This window comes from Urocampus carinirostris, chromosome 14 (genome assembly GCF_059441175.1).
Source record: "Urocampus carinirostris isolate Australia breed hairy pipefish chromosome 14, RoL_Ucar_1.0, whole genome shotgun sequence".
Classification (NCBI taxonomy): Eukaryota; Metazoa; Chordata; class Actinopteri; order Syngnathiformes; family Syngnathidae; genus Urocampus; species Urocampus carinirostris.
The window spans coordinates 4,721,741-4,741,824 of NC_142362.1; the positions used below are offsets into that span (position 1 = coordinate 4,721,741).

Consider the following 20,084-nt stretch of genomic DNA (forward strand, 5'->3'; position numbering starts at 1 on the left):
TCTAGGGAATTGGGTGGGTGGGCACAATAAAACAAGATATAATGCCCTCAGAAATTCACATTTTCTTAGCAGGTTCCACTCTGCAAAGACTGGTTGGAAAGCAGTGAAAAAATGCCAACGTTTTGTCAAAAACAAGTTTGTTTAATCGAAATGTCTTAAAGTTAGGCATTGAAAACTACCATTAGCCGCTCGTGGCCGTGTCACTGTCCTTAGTGCTAGCATTAGCATCGGTAGTTAAGGTCCATGAAGGTGGCATTAGCTGCTAAATTATTTAGATTCGACTGCTAAAGCGTAGTAAGCCACCAAAGCAATGCAATTTCTCAATGCGGCTAGCAAAATAACGATAATCCTTCACAATCAAATTATCTTCTAATGCAAATAACCGGCTAGTATTAGCAGCTAGCAGTCAAGAAGGTGGTATAAGTTGCAAAATCATTTAGATTCGACTGCTAAAGAGTAGTTAGCCACCAAAGCAATGCAATTTCTAATGCGGTTAGCGGAATCACGGTATTCCTTCACAATAAAATTATTTTCTAATGCAAAAAAACGCTAGTATTATCAGCTTGCAGTCAAGAAAGTGGCATAAGTTGCTAAATTATTTATCTTTAACTGGTAAAGGTGGTTAGCCACCAAAGCAATGCAATTTCTCAATGCGGCTAGTGGAATCATGATATTTCTTCACAATCAAATTATCATTCTATAATGCAATGACAATAGTATTAGCAGCTAGCAGTCAAGAAGGTGGCATAAGTTGCTAAATGATTTAGCTTTGACTGGTAAAGCGTAGCTAGCCACCAAAGCAATGCAATTTCTCAATGCGGCTAGTGGAATCATGATATTTCTTCACAATCAAATTATCATTCTATAATGTAATGACAATAGTATTAGCAGCTAGCAGTCAAGAAGGTGGCATAAGTTGCTAAATGATTTAGCTTTGACTGGTAAAGCGTAGCTAGCCACCAAAGCAATGCAATTTCTCAATGCGGCTAGTGGAATCATGATATTTCTTCACAATCAAATTATCATTCTATAATGTAATGACAATAGTATTAGCAGCTAGCAGTCAAGAAGGTGGCATAAGTTGCTAAATGATTTAGCTTTGACTGGTAAAGCGTAGCTAGCCACCAAAGCAATGCAATTTCTAATGCGGCTAGCGGAATCAAGATATTCCTTCGCAATCAAATTATCTTATAATGCAAAGAACTGGCTAGTGTTATCAGCTAGCAGTCAAGAAGGGGGTATAAGTTGCAAAATCATTTCGATTCGACTGCTAAAGCGTAGTTAGCCACCAAAGCAATGCAATTTCTAATGCAGCTAGCGGAATCGCGATATTCCTTCACAATCAAATGATCTTATAATGCAAAGAACCGGCTAGTATTATCGGCTAGCAGTCAAGAAGGTGGTATAAGTTGCTAAATTGTTTAGCTTTAACTGGTAAAGCATAGCTAGCCACCAAAGCAATGCAATTTCTCAATGCGGCTAGCGGAATCACAATTTTCCTTCACAATCAAATTATCTTCAAATGCAAAGACCCGGCTAGTATTATCAGCTAGCAGTCAAGAAGGTGGTATAAGTTGCTAAATTGTTTAGCTTTAACTGGTAAAGCATAGCTAGCCACCAAAGCAATGCAATTCCTTTATGCAATTAGCAGAATCGCGATATTCCTTCACAATCAAATTATCTTCTAATGCAAATAACCGGCTAGTATTATCAGCTAGCAGTCAAGAAGGTGGTATAAGTTGCTAAATTGTTTAGCTTTAACTGGTAAAGCATAGCTAGCCACCAAAGCAATGCAATTTCTCAATGCGGCTAGCGGAATCACAATTTTCCTTCACAATCAAATTATCTTCAAATGCAAAGACCCGGCTAGTATTATCAGCTAGCAGTCAAGAAGGTGGTATAAGTTGCTAAATTGTTTAGCTTTAACTGGTAAAGCATAGCTAGCCACCAAAGCAATGCAATTCCTTTATGCAATTAGCAGAATCGCGATATTCCTTCACAATCAAATTATCTTCTAATGCAAATAACCGGCTAGTATTATCAGCTAGCAGTCAAGAAGGTGGTATAAGTTGCTAAATTGTTTAGCTTTAACTGGTAAAGCATAGCTAGCCACCAAAGCAATGCAATTTCTCAATGAGGCTAGCAGAATCACGATATTCGTTCACAACCAAATTGTCTTATAATGCAAAGAACCGGCTTGTATTATTAGCTAGCCGTCAAGAAGGTTTTATAAGTTGCTAAATTGTTTAGCTTTATCTGGTAAAGCGTAGCTAGCCACCAAAGCAATGCAATTTCCAATGAGGCTAGTTGACTCACGATAGTCTTTCCCAATCGAATTATCATTTTATAATGCAATGACACTAGTATTAGCAGCTAGCAGTCAAGGAGGTAGCATAAGCTGCTAAATTAACATGATAGTATAGCATAGCTAGCCACTTAAGCGATGCTGTTTGTTAATGTGGCCAGCAGAACCACGAGCTTGCTTCAGTCAAATAATCATTCTAAAATGCAAAGACAATTGTATTAGCAGCTAGCAATCAAGAAGGTGGTACAAGTTGCTAAATTATTTGACTTTAACTGCTAAAAGCATAGCTAGCCACCAAAGCAATGCAATTACTAAATGCGGTTAGCGGAATTACGATCTTCTTTCACATGATCGTTCTACAGCGCAATTACACTTACTGTATTTTAGCGGCTAGCAGTCGAGAAGGTGGCATAAGTTGCTAAATGATTTAGCTTTAACCGCCAAAGCATAGCTAGCCACCAAAGCAAAGCAATTTCTTAGCACAGTTAGCACAATCACGATATTCCTTCACAATCAAATCATCATTTTATAATTCCAATACACTAGTATTAGCAGCTAGCAGTCAACAGGGTGTCACAAGCTGCTAAATTATTTAGCATGAAATGCTAAAGCGTAGACAGCCGCCAAAGCAATGCAATTACTTAATACAGAGTTACCATCTTCGTAGCCATTTTCTAATGTGGCTAACGGTTAGCAAAAATATGTCTTAAATCTGAGGAAGGGGCTTCTGCTACAGAACTAAAAAGCTTTAAGGTTAAATATTATATAATAGAGGATCATAGATCGCTCATACTGACCTGTTTTTTTCGATTTTTTATTTTGTATTAGAATAAAATAAGTAGCTTAGTGCTAAGAAATGCACTAGGAGTTAATGTCGATGAAACTGCCTATAGCTGCTAAGCGATTAAGCATTAGCTGATGAAGTGATGCTAACGGCTAAAGCAAAGCTAGCCACCAAAGCAATGTTTTCTTTATAACCTAATAATAATTATACCGACCATACTTAGAAAAACTATTTTACTTGTATTATATGTTTTTCTAACTCATTTTAACTCGAGGGCCACACGATAGAACAAACATTCTCTCGGGGCCCGGAGAAGTAGATTAGAGGGAAAAAAAAGGGAGGAAGAAATAGGAGAAAAAGAGGGAGAGAGAAGTAGAGAGGGTAGGACAAAGAAAAAGAGAAAGGGAGAAAGAGAGAAAGAGAAAAGAGAGAGGGAGAGTGAGAGAAACAAAAGAGATGAAATGAGAAATAGAGAAGGGGAAAAAGAGAGAAAGTACGAAATACAAAGAGAAATACAAAGAGAGAAGGAGAAAAAGAAAGAGAAGGAGAAAGCAAGTGAGAGAAAGGGAGAGAAAATAGAGAAAAAGGAAAAAGGAAGAGAGCAAAAGAAGGTAAAAAGGCACAGAGAGAAAGAGGAACAAAGAAAGAGAAAAAGAGAGACAGAGAAAGAGAAAGGAGAGGGAAAGAGGGAGAGTGAGAGAAACAAAAGAGATGAAATGAGAAATAGAAGGGGAAAAAGAGAGAAAGTACGAAATACAAAGAGATATACAAAGAGAGAAGGAGAAAAAGAAAGAGAAGGAGAAAGCAAGTGAGAGAAAGAGAGATAATAGAGAAAAAGGAAGAAGGAAGAGAGCAAAAGAAGGTAAAAAGGCACAGAGAGAAAGAGGAACAAAGAAAGAGAAAAAGAGAGATAGAGAAAGAGAAAGGAGAGAGAAAGAGGGAGAGTGAGAGAAACGAAAGAGATGAAATGAGAAATAGAAGGGGAAAAAGAGAGAAAGTACGAAATACAAAGAGAAATACAAAGAGAGAAGGAGAAAAAGAAAGAGAAGGAGAAAGCAAGTGAGAGAAAGGGAGAGAAAATAGAGAAAAAGGAAAAAAGGAAGAGAGCAAAAGAAGGTAAAAAGACAGAGAGAAAGAGGAACAAAGAAAGAGAAAAAGAGAGACAGAGAAAGTGAAAGGAGAGAGAAAGAGGGAGAGTGAGAGAAACGAAAGAGATGAAATGAGAAATAGAGAAGGGGAAAAAGAGAGAAAGTACGAAATACAAAGAGAAATACAAAGAGAGGAGAAAAAGAAAGAGAAGGAGAAAGCAAGTGAGAGAAAGAGAGAAAATAGAGCAAAAGGAAAAAGGAAGAGAGCAAAAGAAAGTAAAAAGACACAGAGAGAAAGAGGAACAAAGAAAGAGAAGAAGAGAGACAGAGAAAGAGAAAGGAGAGAGAAAGAGGGAGAGTGAGAGAAACAAAAGAGATGAAATGAGAAATAGAGAAGGGGAAAAAGAGAGAAAGTACGAAATACAAAGAGAAATACAAAGAGAGAAGGAGAAAAAGAAAGAGAAGGAGAAAGCAAGTGAGAGAAAGGGAGAGAAAAATAGAGAAAAAGGAAAAAGGAAGAGAGCAAAAGAAGGTAAAAAGACACAGAGAGAAAGAGGAACAAAGAAAGAGAAAAAGAGAGGCAGAGAGAGAGAGAGAGAGAGAGAAATCCAAGTACAGCGTTTGTGAGAGGCAACATCAAGTGGATATATTTCAACCTGCGGCTCGTTTTTCTCTTGCGCTTCTCTGAGCCTTGTCTCGCGGGTCGGATTCAACGATAAACCGGAGAAACATGACCTCATAAATGTTTGTCATTTTGTGAAACAATGACCGATCTCGAGGAACTGGGATCGTAAAACCAGCATCTGGAACATCGAGATAAGATTTATGATTCTGTACAGGAGGGGTGTCCAACTCATTTCAACTCGGGGGCCACACTATAGAACAAACATTCTGCCGGGGGCCGGACTAGTAGATTAAAGAGAAAGAAAAAAAGATAAAGAAATAAGAGAAAGAGGGAGGGAAAAGGAGAGAGAGTGCGGGGCAAAGAAAGAAAAAGAGAGAGAGGGAGAAAGCGTGAGAAACAAAAGATAAAAAGTCGTGAGAGAGGGGGAAAAGAAAGGGAGAGGAAGAAAGAAATCCAAAGAGAAATAGAAAGACAGAAAGAGAGAAAAGAGAAAAGAAAACGCGAAGGGTAGGAAGAGAGAAAGAGAAAAGATAGAAAAGGAGAAAAGGAAGTTAGAGCAAAAGAGGTTAAAAAGACACAGAGAGAAAGAGACAAAGAGCAACAAAGGAAGAGAAAAAGAGAGACACAGAGTGAAAGAGACAGACATAGTGGGAGAAAAGGGGAGGAAAAGAGAGAAAGAGAGAGAGAGAGGTTAAGAAACAAAAGATAAAAAGTCATGAGAGAGGGGGAAAAGAAAGGGAAAGGAAGAAAGAAATCCAAAGAGAAATAGAAAGACAGAAGGAAAGAAAAGAGAAAAGAAAGCGCAAAAGGTAGGAAGAGAGAAAGAGAAAAGAGAGAAAAGGAAAAAAGGAAGGAAGAGAAAAAGAGAGACAGAGCGACAGATAGATAGAGAGACAGAGAGAGAAAGAGAGAGAGAGAGAGAGAAAGAGAGAGAGAGAGAGAGAAATGAAGGTTTTGGAGTGGCCAAGTTAAAGTCTAGATTTAAATCCCATTGAGATGCTGTGGTGTGACCTTAAATGGACACTTCATGCTAGAACACCCTACAATAAGGCCGATTTGAAACAATTTTGCAAAGAAGAGTGGGCCTAAATCTTCCACAGCGTTGTTAAAGACTCATTACCAATTACTGTAAACGTTTGATATCTGTCATCCCTGTAAAAGTGGCCCAACTCGCTATTAGGTTCAGGTGGCAACGACTTTTTCACAAATTGGTTTGAGGATCTGAAACCTTTGTGAGAGATAAACACAGGAATCAGGAAGGGAGCAAATATTTTCTCATGGTACTGCATTAAGTCACGTTTATGTGCGATGTCCTTAAATCACAAAGAGTCTCAAAGGGCTGCACAGAACACAGATTATTGCAAACCACAGAATATTATGACACCATCCCCTGATCTCAAACCTACATGAGGGCAAGGAAAAACTCAAAACCTTAGTCAAGTCAAGTCTAGTTATTTGTGACAGCCTTAATCACAAAGAGTCTCTAAGAGCTGCACAGACTATTGCAAACCACAGACTATTATGAGCCTGATTTAATACCTACATGAAGGCAAGGAAAAACTCAAAAACCTCAAGTCAAGTCATGTTTTTTGTGACACTCTTAGTCACAACGAGTCTCAAAGGGCTGCACAGACCACAGATTACTGCAAACCACAGACTATTAAGACACCATCCCCTGATCTAGAACCTACATGAGGGAAAGGGAAAACTCAAAAACCTCAAGTCATGTTTATTTGTGACGCCCTTAATCACAAGGAGTCTCAAAGGGCTGCACAGACCACAGACTATTACAAACCACAGACTATTATGACACCATCCCCTGATCTCAGACCTACATGAGGGCAAGGAAAAACTCAAAAACCTCAAGTCAAGTCATGTTTTTTGTGACACTCTTAGTCACAACGAGTCTCAAAGGGCTGCACAGACCACAGATTACTGCAAACCACAGACTATTAAGACACCATCCCCTGATCTAGAACCTACATGAGGGAAAGGGAAAACTCAAAAACCTCAAGTCATGTTTATTTGTGACGCCCTTAATCACAAGGAGTCTCAAAGGGCTGCACAGACCACAGACTATTACAAACCACAGACTATTATGACACCATCCCCTGATCTCAGACCTACATGAGGGCAAGGAAAAACTCAAAAACCTCAAGTCAAGTCATGTTTTTTGTGACACTCTTAGTCACAACGAGTCTCAAAGGGCTGCACAGACCACAGATTACTGCAAACCACAGACTATTAAGACACCATCCCCTGATCTAGAACCTACATGAGGGCAAGGAAAAACTCAAAAACCTCAAGTCATGTTTATTTGTCTAGCCCTTAATCACAAAGAGTCTCAAAGGGCTGCACAGATCAAAGACTATTACAAACCACAGACTATTATGACATCATACCCTGATCTAAAACCTGCATGAGGGAAAGGAAAAACTCAAAACCTTAGTCAAGTCAAGTCTAGTTATTTGTGGCGCCCTTAATCGCAAAGAGTCTCAAAGGGCTTCACAGACCACAGATAATGCAAACCAAAGACTTATTACACCGTCTCCTGATCTAAAACATACATGAGGGCAAATAAAACAGATATTGTCAACATAAAATATAGGTCATTCATAAGCTATAGAATAGATGTGAATTTCCCTTCGGGAATGAATAAAGTATCTATCTATCTATCTATCTAATCTCAGGGGGGAAGAACATTCTAGAATCTACGCTCTAGAATCTACAGATTTCTTCTTGGCTCTTGGTATCACGAGTAGACCGGCATTTTCAGAGCGAAGGCTCTGAACCGGAACATAGGGGTAAAATACTGTATATCTGTTCCAATCGACACAACTCTTAGCTAGCTGCTTGCTAATGCTAACTTGGTTTAGCCATCGTCGTTGTGGCTCATTCTTTCTTGCACCTCCTTAAATTATGCCGTTAAATGAAGTTACGACAGAATTTTCTGTCGTTCTTGTAAAATGACTGAAATGGATTGACAGTCATTGAGTTTAAAAGCACATTTGCATGATCACACTGGTCCTTTTTAGCGATAGGTTCCTTCTCGGTATCCTCAAGTATTTGTCTTGAGTAACAGATGCAAAAATGCTGACTCTGTTGTTTTTAGAAGTGTTTTGATAAAAGCTGACCCCGATCAGCGTTTTTCCATTTCCCTCTTTTGTGAATAGGGAAACAAATTCCACTTTATAATAAAGAGAAGAGGCAAACAAGGTTAGGGTTTTCTAGGCTTCTCTTCTCATTTTTATCGAATTTTATCTCGCTTTCTCGTCTTTGGACGTTGAACTTCTGCACTGGGTTGGGTAGGGTTACTTTAACTGGATTACTTTTAATGACTTTTGGATGACTCCAATACCACATATGCTAATAAAAGACAAAAGAAACTAAATAGGAATAAAATTACTAAATTTGGTGCAGGTTTGGGGAGTAACGGAATACATGGAACGGCAAAAAGCTGTTTGGATTGATTTTCATTTTGCTTCTGTCGCATTTGATGTTCGTTTTGCCGGAGATCAAAGAGATCAAAGCCAGGAGAGAAAGCTTACCACGTGTTGTGAGTCATCATTTGATTCATATTTAGGTTATCTTGTCTTTTATGAGCATATTTGGTATTGGAGTCATCCAAAAGTCATTTAAAGTAATCCAGTTAAAGTAACTCTACCCTACCCAACCCAGATAGATGTCTAGATAGATGTCTAGATAGATGTCTAGATAGATACATATATGTCTAGACAGATAGATGTCTAGATAGATAGATGTCTAGATAGATAGATGTCTAGATAGACAGATGTCCAAATAGATAGATGTCTAGATAGATAAATAGATGTCTAGATAGATGTCTAGATAGATATAGATAAATAGATGTCTAGATGCCTAGATATAGATAGATGTCTAGATAGATAGATGTCTAGATAGATAGATGTCCAAATAGATAGATGTCTAGATAGATAGATAGATGTCTAGATAGATAAATAGATGTCTAGATAGATGTCTAGATAGATATAGATAAATAGATGTCTAGATGCCTAGATATAGATAGATGTCTAGATAGATAGATGTCTAGATAGATAGATAGACGTCTAGATAGATAGATGTCCAAATAGATAGATAGATGTCTAGATAGATATAGATAAATAGATGTCTAGATGTCTAGATAGATAGATATAGATAGATGTCTAGATAGATAGATAGATGTCTAGATAGATAGATGTCTAGATAGATATAGATAAATAGATGTCTAGATAGATCGATGTCTAGATAGATATAGATAAATAGATGTCTAGATAGATAGATGTCTAGATAGATATAGATAAATAGATGTCTAGTTAGATATAGATAGATGTCTAGATAGATATAGATAAATAGATGTCTAGTTAGATATAGATAGATGTCTAGATAGATAGATGTCTAGATAGATATAGATAGATGTCTGGATAGATAGACAGACAGACGGACAGAGAGAAAAATATGGATGGATAGATAGCTAGATAGATAGTTAGATACAGACGGACAGACAGACAGAGAGAAAGGGGGAGAAATAGATAGATAGCAGGGTTGGGTGGGGTTACTTTAACTTGATTACTTTCAATGACTTTTGGATTACTCCAATACCAAATATGCTAATAAAAGACAAAAGAAACTAAATAGGAATAAAATGATGACTCACAACACGTGGTAAGCTTTCTCTCCTGGCTTTGATCTCCGGCAAAACGAACATCAAATGCGACAGAAGCGAAATGAAAATCAATCCAAACAGCTTGCCAACATCATTTTTGCCGTTCCATGTATTCCGTTACTCCCCAAGCCTGCACAAAATGGAGTCATTTGATTCCTATTTAGTTTCTTTTGTCTTTTATTAGCATATTTGGTATCGGAGTAATCCAAAAGTCATTGTAAGTAATCCAGTTAAAGTAACCCTACCCAACCCTGCTTCTGCAATACCGAGAAGAAGCACGTGCTATTATAAAACTTACGGTATATCGTCTGAGCCATGCAATATGATTGTGCGCGCATTTTTGAGAGGTAGCAAGGAGACACAACCAAATTGTGCTACTACTTAGGTAAATCAAAATGTATTCTAATAAAAAACATAAAAAGCTCCAATTATTTCTAACAAGTCGTGTTGACTGGTTATGGTTGAGCTCTCCAGTGCCTCATGCACAGTATGAAGAGATAGAAAGGAGACACAACCAAGTTGTGCTAGTTCTCTAGAAAATCAAAACTATATTCTCATAAGAAACAAATGCTTAGAATCTTTCTAACAAGCAATAGTAACTGATTGTGAGTTATTGCTCATGTGCACATTTTAAAGAGGTAGAGAGGAGACACAACCAAGTTTTTCCAATAATTCTCAAGGAAATCAAAATATATTCTAATGAGAAACATAAAGGCTCCAAATATTTCTTACGAGTAGTGTTGACTCGTGATGGTTGAGCTCTCCGGTGCCTTGCGCATATTATGTGGAGGTACAGAGGACACACAACCAAGTTGTGCTAGTTATCTCAAAAATGAAAATATATATTCTCATAAGAAACATAAATGCTAAGAATCTTTTTCAACAAGCAATATTGTCAAATAATTACCTTTTTGCTCCGGTGCCAGGTGTACATTATAAAGAGGTAGAGAGGAGACACAACCAATTTTTTCCAATATTTCTCAAGGAAATCAAAATATATTCTAATGAGAAACATAAAAGCTCCAAATATTTCTTACAAATAGTGTTGACTGGTGATGGTTGAGCTCTCCAGTGCCTCGGGCACATTATGAAGAGGTAGAGAGGAGACACAACCAAGTTGTGCTAGTTCTCTAGAAAATCAAAATAAATTCTCATAAGGAACATAAATGCTTAATCTTTCTAACAAGCAATATTGACTGATAATGGCTTATTGCTCCAGTGACAGGTGCACATTATAAAGAGGTAGAGAGGAGACACAACCAAGTTGTGCTAGTTCTCTAGAAAATCAAAATATACTATCATCTTTCTAACAATATTGTAAGCAATATTGACTGATTATGGCTTATTGCTCAAGTGACAGGTGCACATTTTAAAGAGGTGGAGAGAAGAACCGACCAAGTTGTGCCAATAATTCTCAAGCAACACAAAATATATTCTAACATGCTTAGACTATAAACAAGTAATATTGACTAACAACAAAATGGTGTTCCTACTTTTATTAATAAATAAAAATATTTTATAACGAATAACACATTTTCAGAATATTTCTAACAAGTAGTGTCGAGTGATTATGGTCGACCTCTTCAGTGCCTCGAAAGGTAGAGAGGAGAAACGACCAAGTTGTGCTTCTATTTTTAATAGAAAATCTGATCAAATCAAAATTAAAAACTGTTTAAAATCTTGGTAAAAAAGTAATGTGAACCGATTATGGCCGAGTTCTCCAGTGGCTCGAGCTTATTATGACATGGGACACTTTTATAGAAAACTAAATTTTATTGTAATGAGGAGCAGACATGTTAAGAATATTGCTACCAAGTAGTGTTGGCTGCTTATAGCTAAGCTCTTTGATACCTTGCGCACAATAGAAAGAGGTAGAGAGGTAACATGACCAAATTGTGTTTCTATAAATGAAACAAAAAAAGAAAATACAGAGGCCCCTCCCTACTTTGCGCTTCAGTTATCCGTTGTTAGGAAATAAACTATTCAAATGTGTCGTTTACCAAATTGTTCGAATTGGTTATCTGACTCCATTAACCAAACATAACCTTCATTCACCTAACAATGCATGCTCATTTCTTTTTGGGAAAAGATGGACAAAAATAGCCTACATTTTTACACTGGGGCAGATTTATTTTCTTAAACAAATTAACCAAGTGAACTCCATTGAATTAGCCAAATTAGCAGAATTAGTGTCGCTCGAGTTACATCGAGCCTCTTCTTTTGATTGTCCCTCTCGAACTTTTGAAGTTCTCCTGGCCCACGCCTTTTTCCGCAAGCCGGCGCCCCGGCTCCTCCCATGGGCGGGCCAGAGAAAAGGCCCCACGTGGCCCCACCATCTCTGAGAAGAGCGTCGTGATGTCTGTCCTTGTGCGTCTGGCCTTCTGAGTCAGAGTCCTGTTATCAACAGAACTAAACAATTCATTTAGCATTAGGAACGGCGTGACCTGAAGCTCACTCAGTGAAAATCTTTTGCATTAAATGTAATTTGTATTTGATTGTACAAAATCCCTTACAGTCAAATGTATAAAATCCTTCACCGTTCATCTTCTTTGCGGATTTTGAATTGAAATTATTGTCATTGATATCAACGAATTGTGCATTGTGTTCTGCAGACAGCGAGGATTGATTAGGGATGGCGGTCAATGTTGGGTGGGTGTGACAGTCTGTGTGCACGACTGTGATAGGCTGATGCATACTGCTAATCAAAACTGGGAAGCTTAGCGATTGCTAGCGTTTAGCGGCTCAGTACATTGAAAATACAGTAATTCCTCGGTTATCGCGGTTAATGGGGACCAAGACCACCCGCGAAAAGTCAGCGAAGTAGCGATGCCCCTACAAAATGCTTTATCATTATTTTTTAGACCTACGAAGCTCTTAACCTGCGAACGTGGAACCACAAATTAGCGACGCCCCTTTAAAAAAATAAAATAAAAAATATATATTTTATTTAATTATCATTATTTTTTAGACCCGCGAAGAGCTGAACCTGCGAACGTGGAACCGCGAAGTAGCGAGGTCCCACTGTAAATTCATTAATTAAATTGGACGATTAGGAAAGTAAGAAAATCTTAAAGAAATGGCAGGGGGTGCTCTGTGGATTGTTATCGTGTCTGGGAATCAACTGAAGCGGCGTCAGACAGAAAGCAATAGCCTGGCTGAAAGTCTGATCTACTGCTATGGCCTGTATCTCACCAATGCAGATCCATTACCTATGAAACTGGAGCGACAACTGGTGGGAAACTGCTGCAATTATCCTTTCACTGATTTTTTTTCTTTTTTTAGTAATCAGGCTTCAAGTCATGTTGTGACACACACATTTATTGTAAAAAAATCCTAATAAAAATCATTTTGCAGAATCTCATCTCCATTTTGCTCAAGGGTCCAAGAGGCCACTCAACCACCCGCGATCCATTTTTTTGACCCGCCTCAGTTCTCTGGCTTGCGCTTTGGTCATGGCCGCCGTGTCGGAGACTTCGCGGTCGGCGGGGATCATGAAGGGCATCCTGCTTTCCGCCCTCTTTGCGTTTTCGCTTTCCTCGTCAGAAGAAGAAGAGTCCTCTTCCTCTTTTTCGCTCTCCATTTCCTCCTCGACGACTTGCGGTTTACTGGAGGGCAGAAAAACAACGGAAAGGGACACTACCATGACTCTGCCGTTTTGGAAAGATAAAACGGGGTTTATTTTGAAAAAAAAACAAAACAAAAAAAAAAAACAAGCAAGGAAAAACGACCAGAAAATGTCACTTTAATGAGAAAAAAACACACGGTAAACAACTCAAAAAGACACAAAAAAGAGCTGAAAAAACAACCCTAACAATAAAAAAACGACCCGAAAAACAATGAAAACTCAGAAATCTCCTGAAAAAAAGACACCAAAACGACCAAAAAACAACTATAAAACCACACAAAAACCAATAATCCTATAAATGACAGACAACAATTGAAATACGACCAAAAGGTGACTCAAAAAAACAACCCAAAAACCATCAAAGACCAACAAAAAAAGACAGAATAACAACCAAAATGACTGAAAAACAAACAAAAAAATGTGACTAAAAAAAACTAGAAGAACATGTGCAAAAAACAATCCTAAAAGCCCTCAAAATGACCCAAAAAACAGTGACAAAAGCAAAACGTGAAAAAAGACCACAAAACTTCAAGACCCCCAAAACAACCAGAAACGACTGAAAAACAAACCAGAAATTGAACAAAATCAATAACAAAAATCACGCAGAAAACAATTTTAAAAACAAAAACAAATCACGACTTAAAGACAGAAAAACTGCTTAAAATGAAAATGACCCCAAAAAGACCCATAAAACGGAAAACTTGAAAAAGACCAGGAAAACAACAAAAAGACATCAGAAAAAAACAAAAGCGACTCAAAAACGGTGAAACGGAAAAAGAACCACAAATACATCCAAAAAACCCCACCAAAAAAATACTCGCCCAAAAAATAAAAAGATTGAAAAAGACCCAAATAAACAAATATTTTAATAACATCAGAAAATACCAAAAAGCAACCAAAGGAAAAACAAAAATGGTAAAACATGGGAAAAAAAAACCCCAACAACACAAAACCGCCCCAAAAATCCCATTAAAAGACTAAAAAACAACACAAAACCAAATCCAAACCTAAAAAAAGGCTGACAAACTGAATAACCACCCAAAAACACAACTACTGAAAAACGACCCAAAGATGAGACAAATAACACAAAAATATAAAAAAAAAAGACCAAAAACAACAACAGAAAAACGTCAGAATACCAAAAAGAAAAGAACCCCCAAAAATAGGTAAAACGGGGAGGGGGGGGAGAGCCCCGTCTCCACCACTCCCCCCCAAAAAACAAACACAAAATCAACCTAAAATTGTACTAATGAAAAAAGTGAAAAACAACTGAATTGTCCCGAAAGACAAAAAAATAACATTATGTAAAGTCATTCAGGTTAGGGCGGGGGTATCAAACCCGCGAGACAACGCTCAGAGAAGCGCAGGAGAAAAATGAGATGCGGGTTGAAATATGTCCACTTGATTTTGCCAAGGCCAGGTGCCTCGAACAAAGACGCTGTTACTTGTATTTCTTTCACTCTCTCTCTTTTCCTCCCCTTTTCTCTCACTGACTCTTTCTCTTTCACTTTCACTTTCTTGGTCTCTATTTCTTTCTTTGTTCCTCTTGGTCTCTTTTGCTCTCCGTCTTTTTACCTTATTTTGCTTTTTTTCCCTCTGTCATTCATTCTCTCTCTCTCTCTAACTGTGATTCATTCTCTCTCTCTCTCTCTCTAACTATCATTCATTCTCTCTCTCTCTCTCCCCAACTGTCATTCATTCTCTCCCTCTCCCTCTCTAACTGTCATTCATTCTCTCTCTCTCTGTCATTCATTCTCTCTCTCTCTCTCTCTCTCTCTCTCTCTCTCTCTCTCTAACTGTCATTCATTCTCTCTCTCTCTCTCCCCAACTGTCATTCATTCTCTCCCTCTCCCTCTCTAACTGTCATTCATTCTCTCTCTCTCTGTCATTCATTCTCTCTCTCTCTCTCTCTCTCTGTCATTCATTCTCTCTCTCTCACACTCTCTCTCTCTCTCTCCAACTGTCATTCATTCTCTCTCTCTCTAACTGTCATTCATTCTCTCTCTCTTACTGTCATTTATTCTATTCTCTCTCTCTCTAACTGTCATTCATTCTCTCTCTCTAACTGTCATTCATTCTCTCTCTCTCTCTAACTGTCATTCATTCTCTCTCTCTCCCTCTCTGTCATTCATTCTCTCTCTCTCTAACTATCATTCATTCTCTCTCTCTCTCTCCCCAACTGTCATTCATTCTCTCCCTCTCCCTCTCTAACTGTCATTCATTCTCTCTCTCTCTGTCATTCATTCTCTCTCTCTCTCTCTCTCTCTCTCTAACTGTCATTCATTCTCTCTCTCTCTCTCCCCAACTGTCATTCATTCTCTCCCTCTCCCTCTCTAACTGTCATTCATTCTCTCTCTCTCTGTCATTCATTCTCTCTCTCTCTCTCTCTCTCTCTCTCTGTCATTCATTCTCTCTCTCTCACACTCTCTCTCTCCAACTGTCATTCATTCTCTCTCTCTCTAACTGTCATTCATTCTCTCTCTCTTACTGTCATTTATTCTATTCTCTCTCTCTCTAACTGTCATTCATTCTCTCTCTCTAACTGTCATTCATTCTCTCTCTCTCTCTAACTGTCATTCATTCTCTCTCTCTCCCTCTCTGTCATTCATTCTCTCTCTCTCTAACTATCATTCATTCTCTCTCTCTCTCTCTCTAACTGTCATTAATTCTCTCTCTCTGTCATTCTCTCTCTCTCTCTCTCTCTCTCTGTCATTCATTCTCTCTCTCTCTCTAACTGTCATTCATTCTCTCTCTCTCTCTCTCCCCAACTGTCATTCATTCTCTCTCTCTCCCTCTCTAACTGTCATTCATTCTCTCTCTCTCCGTCATTCATTCTCTCTCTCTCTCCCCAACTGTCATTCATTCTCTCTCTCTCCCTCTCTAACTGTCATTCATTCTCTCTCTGTCATTCATTCTCTCTCTCTCTCTCTCTAACTGTCATTCATTCTCTCTCTCTCTCTCTAACTGTCATTCATTCTCTCTCTCTTACTGTCATTTATTTTATTCTCTCTCTCTCTCTCTCTCTCTCTGTGTCATTCATTCTCTTTAACTGTCATTCATTCTCTCTCTCTCTCTCTAACTGTCATTCATTCTCTCTCTCTCTTACTGTCATTTATTTTATTCTCTCTCTCTCTCTCTCTCTCTCTGTGTCATTCATTCTCTCTAACTGTCATTCATTCTCTCTCTCTCTCTAACTGTCATTCATTCTCTCTCTCCCTCTCTGTCATTCATTCTCTCTCTCTCTCTCTCTCTCTCTCTCTCTAACTATCATTCATTCTCTTTCTCTCTCTAACTGTCATTCATTCTCTCTCTCTCTCTAACTGTCATTCATTCTCTCTCTCTAACTGTCATTCTCTCTCTCTCTCTCTAACTGTCATTCATTCTCTCTCTCCCTCTCTGTCATTCATTCTCTCTCTCTCTCTCTCTCTCTGTGTCATTCATTCTCTTTAACTGTCATTCATTCTCTCTCTCTCTCTAACTGTCATTCATTCTCTCTCTCCCTCTCTGTCATTCATTCTCTCTCTCTCTCTCTCTCTCTCTCTCTCTAACTATCATTCATTCTCTTTCTCTCTCTAACTGTCATTCATTCTCTCTCTCTCTCTAACTGTCATTCATTCTCTCTCTCTAACTGTCATTCTCTCTCTCTCTCTCTAACTGTCATTCATTCTCTCTCTCTCTCTAACTATCATTCATTCTCTCCCTCTCTAACTGTCATTCATTCTCTCTCTCTCTGTCATTCATTCTCTCTCTCTTTCTCTCTTTCTCTCCTCCCTCTCTCTCTGTCATTCTCTGTCTCTCACACACGCTTTCCCTCTCACGCGCTCTCTTTCTCTTTTTCTTTCCCTCTAATCTACTCGTCCTGCCCCCGAGAGCAGGTTTGTTTTATCGTGTGGCCCCTGAGTTCAAATGAGTTTGACACCCCTGGGTTAGGGTTCTGTGTGAGGTAAGGAATTGATTTCTCATTTCACTATTTAAAGACAATACACATTGTAAAGAAGAAAAGTACAACATCAACGATCGTTTGATTTGTTAACGGAGTATTTGAATAACAAAACACAAAAAATGAGAAAAAACAAGAACTGACCCGGAATCAGTCAAAGGAACGAGCAGCGACTGGACGAAGACGGAGCAGAGGAAGGCGGCGGCGGGGAGGACGTGGCCGGGGCTTTGGAGGAGCTGTCCGTACCAGAAAAAAAAAAAAGAGACATTTTATGTAATGTCCGAAAAAACAATGCCAAGAAAAAACAGCGTAGCAGCAAGATGCCAGATTAACATGGCGGGCTCTACAGTTTTCTCCACTCTATAGAATTCACTTTGTTACAAAAGTTCATGTATTTTTACCTATTGTTCAAATATATATTTTTTTTACTAAAAGTTTTTTTTGTACCACTAGGGGGCACTAAATATCACCCACCGTCCCTTCAATATAAAAACCGACCTCCTTAACGGCAGCGGAGCCTTGCGGAAGCTGCACCCGGGTCGAGGAATCGGGACGATCCGATTGGTCCGGGTTATCGTCTCCTTGGCGACGCTGACTCAGCAACAGATGGAAGGGCGTCATGGCGACCGTCTCGTCGATGGCGAGCTGATCGAGGAGAGGGAGAGCCATCGTTGATGTTAAAGTCAAGTCGTGTTAATTTGTGTACCCCTTAATCACAAAGAGTCTCAAAGGGCTGCACAGATCAAACACGATTGCAAACTACAGACTATTGTGACAGCATCCCCTGATCTAAAACCTACATGAGGGCAAGGGAAAACTCAAAAACCTCAACATGAGGAAAATGAAGAAACTTTGAGAACAGATAACTATGATTTTCCTTCTTTTACACCAATTAGCTTTACATGGAGGTAGTACAGGGAAATATATTCAATAACCTATTTTGTTTGATGAATCCGTTCAAGACTGCATTGACAGTTTTTTTTTAGTTATGTTTATTTGTATTGCCCTTAATCAGAAGGAGTCTCAAAGGGCTTCACAGACCACGGATTATTGCAAACCACAGACTATTATGACACCATCCCCTGATCTAAAACCTACATGGGGGCAAGGGAAAACTCAAAAACCTCATTTCAAGTTATGTTGATTTGTCTCGCCCTTAATCGCAAAGAGTCTCAAAGGGCTGCACAGACCATAGATTATAGCAAACTTCAGACTATTATGACACCATCCCCTGATCTAAAACCTACATGAGGGCAAGGGAAAACTCAAAACCTCAAGTCAAGTCTATTTGTGATGTCCTTAATCAGAAGGAGTCTCAAAGGGCTGCACAAAGCACAGATTTTTGCAAACTACAGACTATTATTAGACCATCCCCTGATCTAAAACCTACATGAGGGCAAGGGAAAACTCAAAACCTCAAGTCAAGTCTATTTGTGATGTCCTTAATCAGAAGGAGTCTCAAAGGGCTGCACAAAGCACAGATTTTTGCAAACTACAGACTATTATTAGACCATCCCCTGATCTAAAACCTACATGAGGGCAAGGGAAAACTCAAAAACCTCAAGTCAAGTCATGTTTATTTGTGACGCCCTTAATCACAAAGAGTCTCAAAGGGCTGCACGGACCCACAGATTAATCAATAAATAAACAGATAAATAAAATGATTCCATTAAAATAAATTGGCTTCATCGAAAATACACGTATCAATAAATATTGAAATGAAAACTTACTTAATAAGCAACTGTTTGGCAATATAGTAAAAATAAAATAAAAAATATATATAAATCCATAGACTTTTTGCCGTAAAAATCAAACTAAAACAGGAAAAAAGACAAGACAAAGACAAAAGTAAAAGGCTAGAAAAATATCAATAATACGAAGAAAACAGAAAGAGAAAGCAGGAATAAAAATAAAAAATAGATGAAAAATACTAAAAAGGAAGAAAACAGAAAAGGAAAAGGAAAACAGAGGCAGGGACGGGAAAACAGAAACAGGAACAAGGAAAAGGAAAAGAGAAAACAGAAAAATAATAGAAAAAAAAATTCAATTTAAAAGAAAAAAGAATAGAAAAAAGGAAAAGACAAAAGAAATTTAAAAGAAAAAATAGAAAAAACAAATGAAAAAAGAAAGAAAAGAAAAACAAAAAGAAGAAAAAGAAAAAAAGAAATTTAAAGAAAAAAGAATAGAAAAAGAAAAAAGGAAAAGACAAAAGAAATTTAAAAGAAAAAAATAGAAAAAACAAAAGAAAAAAGAAAGAAAAGAAAAACAAAAAAAAGAAAAATAAAAAAATAAATTTAAAGAAAATAGAATAGAAAAAGAAAAACAAAGAAAAGAAAAAAGAAAAGAAAGAAAAGAAATATAAGAAAAAAAGAAAAAAGAAATGAAAAAAGGTGCTTTTGTAATATATGCTCCTCTCAGAAACCTATCATGTCATCAGGCTGGCATATAAATTCCCGTTGACCCTTTCCTGTACTCAGGTTGCGTGTAAGTAAAGCGTTTCTGCTTTCAAATGTGTGAAAAACTAGACTCCAAGGCTCACTGTCTCCGGAACTCATCCATTTCCATTCCAGGAGGCGAAAAAGGCAAATATCAATTGTTTTCACATTGTAAAAATTTCATAAACCAAAAAAGTATTTGATTTTAAATGACAAAAAACACGAGCTTGCCTCCCTTTTTTTACTCCTTTGACTTCACAGAGACGCATTGTACCTTTTGTCTTACAAAGTTTCACTTTCCTTCTCGCTTATTATGTTTGCACACCCTCTTATGCACTTCATTTACACATGTCATTTCCATCTAAACCAATCAGATTCTTTCATGTGTTCATGTGATCTCGCTTAAGCCAGATATGTTGTTTTATGCCTGTGTTTTTTTTATTAATGAGTCTAGCCATTAACAGTGTGTGATTGCTTCCTGAGCCGATCTTGGAAGCACGCGCCTCTGATGGATGGGCTATCAAAAACCTAATCTCCGACTCAGAGTGGGTTCTTTTCTTTATCCTAATACAATCTCAAGTTTTAACCTTGACAAAATGAAATA

At 38.0% G+C, this 20,084-nt stretch overlaps 1 protein-coding gene across 1 annotated transcript in view; it reads right to left on the bottom strand.

The window, feature by feature from the left end:
* Positions 1–12,777: 12,777 nt before the first annotated feature.
* The window catches only part of wdr75 (WD repeat domain 75), a 39,594-nt gene continuing 32,287 nt past the window's right edge, over positions 12,778–20,084 (bottom strand). The window contains exons 20-22 of the mRNA XM_088352454.1: positions 17,544–17,690; positions 17,190–17,281; positions 12,778–13,085 (exon numbers count right to left, since the gene is read on the bottom strand). Of these exons, the coding sequence (XP_088208580.1) occupies positions 12,854–13,085; positions 17,190–17,281; positions 17,544–17,690 (471 nt within the window). The 3' untranslated portion in view covers positions 12,778–12,853. The remainder of the gene's footprint in view (positions 13,086–17,189; positions 17,282–17,543; positions 17,691–20,084) is intronic.